The sequence below is a fragment of the Lycorma delicatula genome, chromosome 1, assembly GCF_047948215.1.
Source record: "Lycorma delicatula isolate Av1 chromosome 1, ASM4794821v1, whole genome shotgun sequence".
Lineage (NCBI taxonomy): Eukaryota > Metazoa > Arthropoda > Insecta > Hemiptera > Fulgoridae > Lycorma > Lycorma delicatula.
The window spans coordinates 337,628,615-337,643,165 of NC_134455.1; the positions used below are offsets into that span (position 1 = coordinate 337,628,615).

Sequence of the window (14,551 nt, forward strand, 5' to 3'; positions counted from 1 at the left end):
ACAGGTCTTCACAAATCCAGTCACGAAGACATGGCTTCATTGTTTTCTACAGATGAATATGGGCGGCCAATTTTTCGAGCTGTGATGAGCAAAAAACGTTTTCTATTTATTCTGTCGATGTTGGTGTTGAGATTCAACGTTAAATCAAACAGGGAAGCATGTAAATCCTCAGGTGACAGAGCAGCTGCTATTCCAATAATTTTCCAAAAGATCATGCGAAATAGTCAGGAAAATTGTTTGCTCTGAATTTGCTACTGTAGATGAAATGCTCATCCCGTTTAGAGGGAAATATTATTTTCGTGTATGTATGAAGAGCAAGCCACAAAAATACGGTATCAAAATTCCTTGCCTTTGTAATGCTAAAAGAAATTACTTAGTAAATGGATTTATATACACAGGAAAAAATTCCCAACCCAATCCTCAAAAATTATCCATTCCAACAGTCACAGTATTGTTTTTGATTGTTCCAATAGCTAATACAAATTGGACCCTTACAGGGGATAATTGTGTTTTACTCAGTGGAGTTATTAAATGAATTGAAAAAGAACAGCCTTAGTTATGTTGGCACATTTCAGAAAAATAAAAAAGAGAAATACCTAGAGAATTCCTTCTGAATAAGGTAAAGAAAGTAGGAGATTCATTGTTTGGATTTACACATGACAGAACACTATTATCTTATACACCGAAAAAAAAGTGTCATTCTCATTTCAACGATGCACCATGACAAGAAAATTATGTGAAATAAATTGCCAGAGATCACTGATTTTTACAATACCACAAAAGGAAGCGTGGATACCTTAGATAAGAAAACGACTTGTTATGCAACTGGAAGGAGTTGAATATGACCCTTGACCATTTTTTATAGATTACTAGACATATCTATAATAAACAGCGAGATAATTAACAATTTGCAAATCCAGACATCCAGATAAAAATTGGCAGCGTTTTCATTATATCAAAAGTGTGGTGAACAGTTTGATTCAAAGTCACATAGCTACAAAAGTTCTAATTCCAAACATAAGACATGATTTAAAACCTCTTATAAAAAAAGATAGCGGGAGGTGATCACACCACACCTGGTCCTTCTCACCAATCTTCCGAGGTTACACCTGCTAAGAAAAGATGGCGATGCTATTTGTGCGGCTCCAGTGACGAAAAATATACCATGTCAAACCTGCTCCCGCACTATTTGCAAAGATCATTCGGCAAAGAAAATAAACTGTAAAAGCTGTAATTGACTCAAAGTGCAAGTACGATCTGAGATGATCAACTATGTAAATGACCAAGTTTAGCCTGTCAGATTTTTCAAATAATCTAATTTCCTCTTTCATTACTTGCAGGTAATTCTACACAGATTAAAAGTTTATAAAACATATTTGGCATTGATATTTGAACACAGCTATAAGAAGAGGATTATGATCAAAGAGTAAAATAAAAGCACTTTTTTTTCATTGTACTTTTTCTCAAGAATCTATATATTTTTTAAAATTTCATTGTACAATATCAGAAGCTCAATTCAAGTGTAAAACGTTACAGCAATGAATTTAAAAAAAAAATTAAAATGGTATTTTGAAAAACCTTCGGGTCATTTTTGACCCATAATACCACTAACGTATTCCTTATAAGATGATATCAATTGAAGGTTAAACATAAATTCCAGAATAATTAAATAAAATTTAAACTAGAAAATGCAAAACCAATACGATTCTAAATTATAATTTTCAATGAATATTAAATAATCAGACGTTTTACCCAAATATACTACATATAAACATATGTAATAATGCCTATTAAATTACATAAACATATTTTTAAAAGTACATAAAATCCTATTTCACTAATAGCTTCTGATTTTTTCATATTTTTTAAAAATTATTATTGAATTATTATTTATTGTAAAATTTCTTTTATAATCACGGTTAGTAATTATCATTAAATAAATAAATTTAAATTAAAAAAAAAAAATAGGATGAAGTCTGATTCGAACTGACATGCCTTCCCTTGTAAGATCCAAATATTTCATTATTAAAAGTTTCTTTGGTTATAACTCTGGAACCAATGAAAATAAGTACCACTTATAATACAAGCTGAAAAGCTCTCAATGAGGTCTTATTATTGCAATTAAGAAGAAAATCCAAAATCAAATTTTTTTGGGATTTCGGGCTTTTTTGGATACTTTTGGTTCCGTCGATTGCAATCAAAAGGGGAGGTACACAACTAGATGTTACAACAGTCCTAAATCTAAAATTTCAACACCCTATGACTAATCGTTTTTGAGTTATGCGAGATACTTACATAACATGTACGTACATACAGATGTCATGTCGAAATTAGTCAAAATGGATTCAGGGATGGTCAAAATGGATATTTCCAGTGAAATGTGAAAATCAAAATTTTCACGATCACAATACTTCCTTTACTTTGTACAAGGAAATAATAAAAATTAACAGAATTTACACAAATGCTCTAACAGGATCAATAAATATACCACAACTAGTTAATTGAATTATACTCAATCATTCAATAACATAGGCTTATGGGTAATTACTTATCTCACCCATTGTCAGCATTAGCTTGGCTGTATTTGGAAACTACGAGCACATAGCAAACAATATAGCATATGGTTCTAAGAAAGGCAATTCATTTCCTGAGTTATAATACCTGGCTTGTGTGCGAGCCACACAATGCGAGTCACACATATATAACTATGTTTATATATGTCAGATAATTATAGTGTTAGTTAATTTATTATTTGGGGTTTGTCTGCTGACATAATTTTACTACTTGTTGGAAACAGGACTACATTTTTATAACATTTAAAAATATACCATAACATTTCTTTTTATGGCAAGATACTTTATCATTTATAAAGTCCAAACATCAGAATTAGAAAATACTTGAAATTAATTGATAGTACCATCCAGTAACATAAAATAATAAGTTGTATTTATAAGAAAGCTATTTTCTTCTGCATGTGAAAACTAAACTGAATGTTTTCAGTTTAGATAACAGGGAATGTACTAGTTAGTCATTGTAGTCTCAGCTTCATGATTCATTGCGGCAGCTATAACTAAAAAAATTTCAGCATAAAATATGAATCATTAAAAGAAACGAGAATGACTTTTTTTAAAAACAAGTTAAATTTAATCGTTACTAAATTATGCCTGCACATTTCTTATAAAGAGCTAAATAAATTATTTTTTTATTATTAACAGGAAGAAAGAGACTAACCTCTGGTGGCAGGATTTTCCAGTCTGGCAGTATCAGCTTCACAAATGCAAAATTATTATTAAATAATAATCTAAAAAGATTTTTTAATGCTTAATTTTTTTAAATTACCAGGTATCCATTGCATGATAAAGGTAAATTATCCATCACTTGCATGATAAGGTAAATTATTTGGTATCTAACAAGCTGACACTTAGCACTGAATTGCAATAAAATAACGAACAATTTGCCTTCAAATTAAAAATAACTTATTAAATGAAAAATAATTAATTTTTAATTTTAAGGGCTGTTTTTAAAAATAACCAGGTTTTGTTTTTGAAAGTTTATTTATTTTCAAAAAGGGATAGGCATATAATTATTTTTAATTTACTTTTGAAATTAACAGAGATTTTAATAAGAACCCATTGTCTGGTTATTATTTATAAAAACAAATTAGAGTAAAGAGTTGCATATATATATATATATATATATAGCAAATTGCATCCTAGTTGCAGAATACAATTTTTTTTTTATGAGATTAACTAAAAAATAAAATTATAGGGAGGTATGTTATCATGTCATAGTGATTGTGATAAATGTTATATTCACATTCAGTGAGATGGTAAACTACCTCCATGTAATGTTAATATTTTTAATTAAATCTTAAAAATAATGTTCTAATGAAACAGAGAACTATGAGTAAACAACTGTGAGTGAAAAAGTAATTAATAAATTCAAAAAGTTACTTTATAAATAAAATAAAAATGATTATATGAACAAAACTTAGAATTCTTTAATATGTAAAACGGTAATTTAAAAATATAAAAGAAATTGAAAAAATGAACATTTACTTTATTTTAGTAACCAAAATACACAATTGATAAAAACAACTGTCTCAAAACAAAGTAAAGTCACATAATAGGTCTTAAGGTAAAGTGTAATAAAATAAAAAAATAAACAGAAATAGAGTAGAAGGGTGTTCACAGTAACATGATATTAAAAAATTATTTTATATTTTATTATTTTACATGTATATTTGTAACTTGAATCTGAACATTTCTGAACAAAAAATAAGCTCAATTTTAAGAACTTATGTTTTGAAAAATCTCACAATATTTCTCATTATTTCAGTTATTTGATGGTGTGTTAGTTTCAATTTGATATAGATATGGCAGTAACTATCAAATACATTTTAGTTACACATAAATATATATATATATATATATATATATATAGAGCACATATATTTACAGCTACTAAAAAAATGTTGTAATTAATAAGTAAGTGAACTGCATATTAACATCGCTTAATTTAACTTTTAATGTTCATAAACGAATACTACTAATACATAGATATACTTGTGTATATTCTGATAATCAGAATTAGTTAAAAGTATGTAATCACATAGCTTGAATACTTTTAGTGTCAGTTTAGCATTAATAAGAAATGAAAAGCGTACACCTAGGTTAAAAATATGTTAAGTTAAAATTTATAAGATGTACTTACTTCTCCTGTATAAAATGAACACACTGAACCATAACATAAACATGACATACCCTGCTACCAGGAATTCGCTTCAACTTATAATGTATGATAAACAATTATATGCAGTAGTAAAATTTTTTAAACTATTATTAGTTGCACTTGAACTTTGTTTAATTTTATTCCTCACAATATATCACCACTTATAAACTTTATAAAGAAAAAAAAATTAATACGGTAAAGTAACTAAATTCTCCCTACAATAAATGAATAAAAAATTCCTAATTATAAGAACCAAGTAATATTTCACTCTAATATTTCTTTAAAAAAACTGAACAGGTTTTGAATTAATATTTCACAGTAAACGGAGTCATCAGAGTTTAATTAATGAAAAAAAGAATCAAGATATTCAGATTAGCTCACAGTATTGCAAACAATTGTATGGTTTATTTACTGTTATTTCCTTTTTTAAAAGTAAAATAGAGTAAACCTCTATTCTGAATAGAACTATGGAGCTAAATATAGGTTATAATTAACAACTATAGTGAACTAAAGTTATAAGAAGCTATAAATCACTTCCTAAACAAGTTATACTGTTGCCTGTTGGCACCAAATTAACAAAGCTGAAAAAATATCATATTAATACAATTAACAAAAAGTAAAAATTGCCAACTATTCTCCAAAATTTTTCAGTGGTTAAATTTCTTTTTTGTATTAGTTTTTCTACTTACACAATTATTCAAATGCTCTTCAAATCTCTGAACTATTTTCATTATTTTCTTTTACCATTTCTTCTAAATAACTATTTAAATATTTTTCATGATTTCATAGTAGGTTTACTGTCAGACAACTTAAAATAATATGTATTTTTTTTTTAATTTTGTGATTTTATTTTATAACTTAATCGTGGATTATAAATAATTTTGGTTTTTCTGTCAAGAAAAAGATGCAAACCAGTTTATTATTTTGATTTTTTATTTAGACAAGAATTACTTGAACTAAAATGAATCATCTGATAGAATTTTAATGAAACCGGTGGTGCATCATTGTGGAGTCATAATGAAAGTACCATACCAACCAGCAAATGCATTATCCCACTTTTAGAACTCTGGTAAAAGCTTATTACTCAAACTGTACAATTGTAAAAAAACACAAAAAAAACATATTTTTTTTAAAAATAATTATAATCTGAAACTAACCATACCTTTCTATAAGAAGATGTAAGAGAATTTTGAAAAATTTTTGTACGAGATGCTATTCATAAGATAAATGGAATAAACAGAAATGTTTTATCTTTTTTCCAAAACTGTTTAATTAGTTATAAATGTTGAAAATTGTTAGAATATTATTTTGTAAGTTTTTTATCACAAGACTGCAAAATGTCATCTTACTACAGTCTGCATAACTATTATTACTCTGAGAGTTTTTTAATATTTTTATATTTACGATTGGTGGTTGGGGTTCAATTAACCATACATCTAAGGAAGGTCAGCTGGAGTCTGTTCAAGACTAAAAATTTACTGGTACATTTACATGCCAGACTGTGTACAGATATCTTGGCATCTCTGCAGAGTACAGTAACATCATGTCACTGTATTGTGTTACTCTGTAACCTGGTATTACAAAAATAAATCAAATATTATAACACGTAATGAAGTATCTTGGTACGGAACTAAATATGTCTATATAACTGGACTAAACGTATCATGGCATTGATCAGGAGCAGATCAAAAAACTCTGGTTAAGGAAAGAGCCATAGTGGATTTAGTTTTTTAGCCAATAGTGCAATGGTACTCTTAGGTTACTGCTACAGAATGTCATACTTCAAAATGAGAAAACAAATTGCCTGCTGAAGAAGGTGGAACAAAGTTCCATGAAAACTTATAAACTAGAATAATCAATTCATAAAAGCAATGTACACTGTCAGTGTTACAAAAGAACAGTTCTCCAAATTCCCAATGCATCCTACTTTTTTTGGAATGACAATGATCCTAAGAAATAGAAATGCTTCGAGATTGCTACGGATGCTATGTATTCTCTTGAAGGTTCATCAGAGAGAATACTATGTAAAACAAATCTAAAAATAATTATAGATCTCGTCAGTTTAATAAATCAAAGTTGAATTACAATGATTATTTATGCAAAACAAGAACAGATTACAACAGAACTTGTTTTAAAATAATTGAAAAGTAATATTTTTACAGTTTCATATTTATTATTTCTTTTTATTAAATATTACAATAGTGGATGTGAAAGCGAATTATTTTTTTTTGTTAACTAAATCAGGAAATTGATTACTTTTTTTTTGTTGTAAATTATAGAACAAGTATTAACAGATTTATTTCAAATTTTAAAAATAAAAATCAATGAAATTCAATTACACAAAAATAACAAAAGCTTAAAAAATATGAAATTACATCAAATTATTTTATTGAAACAATGAAATCAAATTGAAAGTAGTTTTAGTTCAAATGAGACAAAAAATTTATGAAGAAGAAAGATAACACGTATATATAACAACAAAAAATTGCTAATAGTTCCTATCTGTAATGAAAAATTGGGTAATAATGTAACACACTGATACGTAAAATTTACAATTTTTTCGTTTTGTTTAAACCGAAATGTATGGTTTGTGACCCCCCATTTCAATTTTAAGCACTCAGAAACTCAAGAAATTCAACTATATTGAAATATATTACGATCTTTAATAATAATAAATGATCTTTAATAACAATAACAATGTTATGTAAAGGAACCTTGAATTTGAAATTTACAATGTAATAAAGAAAAGGTCAACACAATCAAAACAATGTAAAGGTGATACAATTTAAAGTAAGGATCTTGATGAAATTTGCTTTTCAAACTATTACCAGTAAATCACCTTGGGAAAAATAAAATTCCTGAGCTATAGAAATTCATCATAATACATTCATTCAATTTCATTTAAATACAAGCATGTCACCCATTCTAAAGAACAGGTTTTCAATACATAATATCTTTTGCATCAAAAGTAAAACATTTGGCGTTACTTTCTCAATTCTTAATATTTAATGGCATCTTTTAAAGATATTTATTATCATTGCTCTCTTCACTAGACCAGTGTTCATAGTAAAAAAAAATCAGAATTGGTAGACGATAACTCACAGGATAAGCCTTTTAATAATAATTGTACAACATAATATCTGTTTTATTCGCTTTATACCAATTTCGTCAAAATGTAGTGATCTTAATACCAGTAATAAAGTTTCACCTGCCTAATTAAATTTACAAAATCTTTTGGAGAATGTTGTCGGCCATCAATTTTCTGACTGCAGGATTATCAGACCACATGAAAGACTTTCAAGAAAAAGATAAACGTGTTGGTCGAGAACAACTACCTGACCCTCTACTTCAGCTATGTAAAACATGCTTTTGCTTTACAAATGATTAACAGATCTTGGTTGTGAACTGAAGGAATTGAAATGAAACTGATCTAATGGAACAAGAAGAATGCAAGGTTTATAATTGAGTCTCCTTTCCCAGAGTATGTGACGATCGTTGCTTCTGTGCTGTTTCTAAATGGGGACTGACCTGGAGCCGTTATATAAATTTGGCAGGTTTAAGTTCCGCAATATTATTAATCCGCAATAATATCCCTTAAGATAAGGGTGCTATCTTCAGAATGAAACTATATCCAGATATCAGAATAATGTGTCATTATTACTTTACCTTTTATCTGTCTTGAATGACTCATACCTCGTCAATAATTTTCTCTTGGAGTAATTTATTCTTTTACAATATGAATATTCAGTAAATTAACATTTTTTCCAAAATACGTGGATTTCCTGGAAAAATTACTTTCTCTCTATTTTCTCAACCTTATCCGTTTTAATAAATAATTTATCAAATTCTCGCCGTCACAATAGTTCTTAAATGTGTTTTCATAATGGATAATGGTAAACCTAAAAGCTTCAAGCAGCTGCACCGTCAGTCTATGAACATAGAAATATTTATGCTTTTAATAAAGAAAATTTACGCTCCTAACGAATTAATTATGATATTCGGTAGCCCAATAGTGGTTTCCTTGCGTGAAGCACTTCATCACGGTCAGGAAAGGAAAGTTTATTCAAATGAAATTTTAATATTTACTTTGTAAAACTATTTTATATGTTATTTATCTTTAGTACATTTTCAGTTTTTTAAGTATACATAACATATCGGATATCAGTACGTGGTTTCCGTATTTATGTTATCTTTAGTCAAACTCTTTTTTATTATCATACTGAGTCATTAGAGTTCTAACTAAAAATTGTGGCTTTGCAACTTCCTCAAGGGCCGAATTTTTAACGCAAAAGTTTAGAAATGTAGAAATTTAATTCTGAGGGTCTGATTTTTCTATCGTTAAAAATTCTGCCAGTAAAATTTAGGCAAAACATATAAAAAAAGGATTTCTATATTAGTTTCGTTTAGGAAATAGATAACTGACATTATTCTGGAGGAGCCAGTTAGCCGTTATTTTTTACATATTTTGGAGAAAAGAAATTATATTATATTATATAATATAATATATATAATTATAACTTCTAAAATATATATATATATAACTTCTAACTCCCAGGGTTCATTAATAAAATTTAAACAATACAAGAGAAGAAACTAATAAAAACAAAAACTTCTGCTATCTTGCTGTTAGTTTTGTGAATTAGCTTAGTTAGATCGGTGACTTTAACCTCACTGAAAATAAACTTCTTAATAGATTCATTTGTTGTCTAAATGCCTGAGTGGAAGGAAACCCCTTTCAAAATTTAAAATTTTTAGAACTATGGATTTTTTTTAGATACTATGAATGATTTAGTGTTATTTCTCTTTTTTATTTATACAGATATCTTTGGTTTGTTTTTCTAACAGTTCTCAGTTATTGAGAAAAAAAAAGATTGCATATTATTTACTCTATCGATTAAAGGCTGATGCTGATTACAAACTCAATATTTTACGTCGGACGAGGTAAATTTTGAAGCGTGTGAAAAAATACCAAACCTAACTGAAACAACTTAATTAAAAAAGGATTAAAAATTCAAGTGCGAAACGCAAAAAAAAAAGATTACAAATTCAAGTAGGTTATCACGCGTTTATAATCATTGTATAAAAATTACGAAAGTAAACAAGTACTCGATAAGATTGTTTAAAATAATATATGAGCTTATTATTTCAGTCTTAAAAGTTTCATCAGAATCGTTCATTAAATAATAGTTACAGCAGATCCCATTTTATTAATCACAAAGACCTCACGAACCAACAATTTTGTTTCAATTTTGTTTTGAACTCCTTCGTTACGAAGAAATATAAAAGTAATAATCTTAAGTTTTAATGACTGGTATAAATTAGATTTGAAACATTTTTTAACATTAATCCTCCAGATACTGCTAACTGTTTCTAAAGAGATTTATTGCAAGTATTAAGTATTACGTGTCAAATACAAAACTAACATTACACTGATAAAATAATACAGGATTTTAAAAGGTAGTAAAATCGTAAGCACTAAAATGCAGTAATTATAAGACCGTAACACTAAGTAAATGAAGAAATCAGAAAAATCCTGTCTCTTTGAGGGATTTTACTGTTATGCATCGCAGAAAAAATGTAAAAGCTCACAAGTTTGTAGAATGTATACAGAATTTAAGTTTTATTATATAATTACACATTTGAATAATAAAAGTATACATAGTACATAGTATAATAATACATTATACATGATTATAAACATTTCATTTCATAATTTCAAAAATATGAAATGTTAATATAACCATACCGTTCAATATGACTAGCAATCAATAATAACAGCAAAAATATATGTTTTATAGGTGATTACAAAATAACTGAATAACTCACTGAAAATATGTTAGTACCTAAATTATTTAAACCTATAAAAAGTATAAAAAGAGGAATTACAATTTTTCCTCGAGTATTCGAAATCATGGATGGGCTGCTTTTCGTTTACTGATACGCCAACAGAATTTAACCCGATTGAATTAATATCGGTGAAGAAAAGAACAGATTTAAGAACATAATAAAATTTTATTTATAGATTCTTTTAAAGGGAATAAGAAACGCGGTAAAGCAGTCGTTTAAAGTGTATTGGAAAAGAATCTGCTTCTGACAAAAGTTTGTGATCGTGATGTTCTTTTGGAGTGGCGGCTCGCGTACTGTAGAATTGCAGCACCCCCTATTTCCATTTGATATTATCGATAAAATTTAACATAATGATCCCTTTTTTCTTTATACTTGTACAATATATAATACTTAAATTTAATGTCAGTAGCCATTCCCCAGTTTATGAAAAATATACAAAAATCTTTGTGTGGAACTGTGCACTTCATTTGGCTGTTGTGCGCATGCGCACATAGGAAGCTGAACGCGAGGCTGCGAGGAGGGACAGCACTGTCGATCCCGCAGTGCCGACTCTGGTGTGCTGGTGAAAGGTAGATTTTTTTACTCCGCGTGCGTATGGAACGTTCCTTGTTCGTTCCCTTTTCTAGTTTAGTGGTGGAAGGAATAAGAAAGTGGTTTAGTTGTTTTTTCAGCAATAATCAGAAGGTGGCGCAAAGCAAGGATTCTTCGATTGCCAAATCTGTCAAAAAACACGCTGGAAGAGCGAAAGAGAAAGTAATTAGTAAAAACTAATTATATAATTGTTTCTGTGTTCATAGAAATTTAAATTAAGCACCATTGGACTGTAGTGTTTTTAAGCGGGCATTTTATTACGTTATTATCTAATAATACTAAAACATATCTGTATTGACATTTTATTATTTATTCGGTTAAACCGAATACACATTATGCTTAAAACCGTGTAGCAAATTCTTGAATGTGATAAAGTGTAGAATTATTCTATTATCCTGCTTCCAGCCATTCTATTTGATTTAATGTTTTTCGGTTCTTTTATTTTGCAAAAAACTTTAACCATGGTCTTGAAAAGGCCTAGAAAAACTTTTCTGGATCAGCAACCCCACTAATTTTAGCTACGAGGGGTCGCCACTGTTCTTTTGTTTCTTTGATAAAGCCGATATCGATAATACAGATAGCACTGATGTCAACTCTGAAGAATTCCTCATTAAGAAAACCGAGTAATTTAAGATTTTATTACATAAGTTGCCGAATAAAACAAACTAAGTTCAGTAATAAATTCATAGTAAATCTTAGAGTCCTCAATAAAAATTGATTTTTCAATAAGAGATTTTTGTTCCCACGCATAATCATCAAAAGTTACATCACTCCCAATATTAAGGACCACCGTCTTCAAAAACTAAAACAAAAAATTCGAAACCAATGTAAAATTAATCCGTATTTTATTCTTCCAAACAAATTTACGGCATCTGAAACATGTTTTTTTCTTTACTCAAAAACTAAAATTAATTTAAAAAAAAGAGGTGTTACGTAGGTTATTTCATAACGTGTAATTTAATTTAAAAAGAAAAACGACTATGGGAAGCAAAATCATGTATGCAATTCAAAAGCTGCTCGCAGTTCAGTCTATATCGAAGAAGAGATCTACTGAGCGAGTGGTCAGTACTTCTGAACATGTACAATTCGACATGATATTTTGGCCATTTGTTTTTCCAAACAAACAAAAAGAAACATGGTACAAACAAAAGAAAAACGGTACAACTTAATGAAATTAAATAATCTCTCCAACAAAAAAGGATGGTTTGTTTGTTTGTTTGTTTGTTGTACGTGCTCACATTTTTATTTTAGCTGCTATTGGCGCAGAGTGGACCGCGTGGAGCGCCAGACAGGTGCGTGCTGCCAACTCTCTTCCGCTCCCTTGTAAATGAAGCGCTTCATGTGTTAAAAAATCACAACTCAAGAAACAGCAAATTTTACAGGCTAGAAGCAGTCAATTAATCTACAGATTAATTGGCAATTAATTTTCAATTAATTTGCAAATTATTAAATTTAATTTCAAAGCGTAGATTATTTTTATTTATATTTTATATCTGTATTTTTATTTACTTATTAATTTTATTTATGCAATTTATAATAAATACTTTATTTATACTGTATGAATTAGAATTTATTAGGCAATTATTATTAAATTTAAATCAAAGATTAACAATTCTTATAATTTAAATTAATTACTTATATAATTATTATACAAATTTATTAATAAAAGAAAGGGATTATTAGTTAATATTTAGCAGTAAAAAAAGAATTCTTTATTTAAAGAATGACTGTGGGAAAGAAAGACTAAGAGAGCGGAAGAGTCGGCTGTGCGCAGTCGCCCGGCGCACCACGTGGTCCGTTCTGCGTCAATAGCAACAGAGTTAAGGAGCAGAAGTTGGTCCGGCAACTAACACAATCTCACACGAACACACATAAGACTAACGAAAATGACGGCGCGGCGTCTCCCAAGCCACGTTCGCGGCGGGCCGTAGGCCCATTTTTTTCTAGTTCTATAATAATTGTCTATAGTAATAGTTAGCAATATTTTTAACTTATTACATTGTTACATCACACAAAAATAGCTGCGTCACTAACAACATTCAGTAAGAATACATTATATTGTAATATAACGTATATATATATATATTTAATGTATATATATTTAATGTACATATATATATATTTAATGTAGTGAAATATTAAACATCTACATCCTTCATTCAACTGGATAAAAAAAATTTATATAGCCTATTTCATTCTTATTGAATTGCATGTGATTCACACCGATAACTTACAAACAAAACGAAGCGTATTTAAAGAACATTACTTCCTTAATGTTTAGCAAGTTATGTAAGTCATTCACGAAGTAAAATAAGCAATTTTAATTTTAAACGAAATTAAATGAATAAATTCAAATTTTTGTTTACAGCTCATGAAATCATAAAATGATAAGAGGGTTGAAGAAGAGAGTTGCCTAACAAAATACAATGTAGGGGCTTAAAATGCTAACTATACGTTAAAGAATGAAAAAAAATCCTTTAATTAGAATTTAAAACTTTTTCAAAAATGGTGGATGATAGAAAGATTCTGAGTTCATATTGGTTTTCAGCATCAAAAAACAAATTAAAATCACATATCGCATGTTAGGAAACAAAAATTATTTTTATCAGTGTTATAGATACAAATACAGTGCTTTTTAACGCGACAAAGTTACGTCAAAATAGTGGGAAAAGATTTAGAAATTGGTTACAAAATAAAGAATCAAAAAAATTAATTGAATTTTATAACGTTAAAGATGACAATAAAGATGAAATATCTCAAGCTGATAAAGCACTTGCTGAAAGAGCTTGGGAACGAGTAACCGCGCCGGATAGCAGTTTGGCTGAAAGAGTGGCGGCTTACGCAGTAACCTACGCGATAAAAGTTAAATCTAAATTTGGTGGTAGATTGAAACCGAAAAAAGGCGGTAGATTAAAATTAAAGAAAGGTAGTAGTCGTACTGCTCAGAAAACTAGTAAAAAAAATAATCGATTCAATACCGAAACGCGCTTTATACGATCATGAATTGATTTAGTATGCAAAACAGTTGATAATTCCATATTTTAGAGGTGTTTTTATGTTGGACGCTTGACCGAAAAAGGTTAGAAAAAATTAACGCGCTATAGTTAATTTAGACACTTCAAACGGTCGTGGTACGCATTGGGTTTGTTTAAAAAAATAATAATAAAAATGTAAACTATTTTGATAGTATAAGTAATGTACACCCTCCTTACACAATTGATAACATATTTCGGTGGAGAATATAATGTAACGTACAATTACAATAAGCATCAAGCCGACGACGATGTAATTTGCGATAATTTGCGAGCGATTATCTTTAGACTTTTTACGCGAATAAATCATGTTTGTTTTTTGTTTTTTTTTTCTCTTAAATAGCTATGCC

The 14,551-nt window shown here is 28.7% G+C and overlaps 1 protein-coding gene across 3 annotated transcripts in view; it reads right to left on the minus strand.

Moving 5' to 3' along the window:
- The window catches only part of LOC142334306 (fatty-acid amide hydrolase 2), a 90,841-nt gene that overhangs the window by 50,293 nt on the left and 25,997 nt on the right, over positions 1-14,551 (minus strand). Inside the window, exon 1 of one of the 3 annotated variants that reach the window (XM_075382232.1) lies at positions 4,714-4,776. The exons of the other annotated variants lie outside the window; for them this stretch is intronic. Within the exon in view, the coding sequence (XP_075238347.1) occupies positions 4,714-4,761 (48 nt within the window). The 5' untranslated portion in view covers positions 4,762-4,776. Of the gene's footprint in view, positions 1-4,713; positions 4,777-14,551 lie in introns of those variants that run through there. 3 annotated transcript variants of the gene reach the window in all.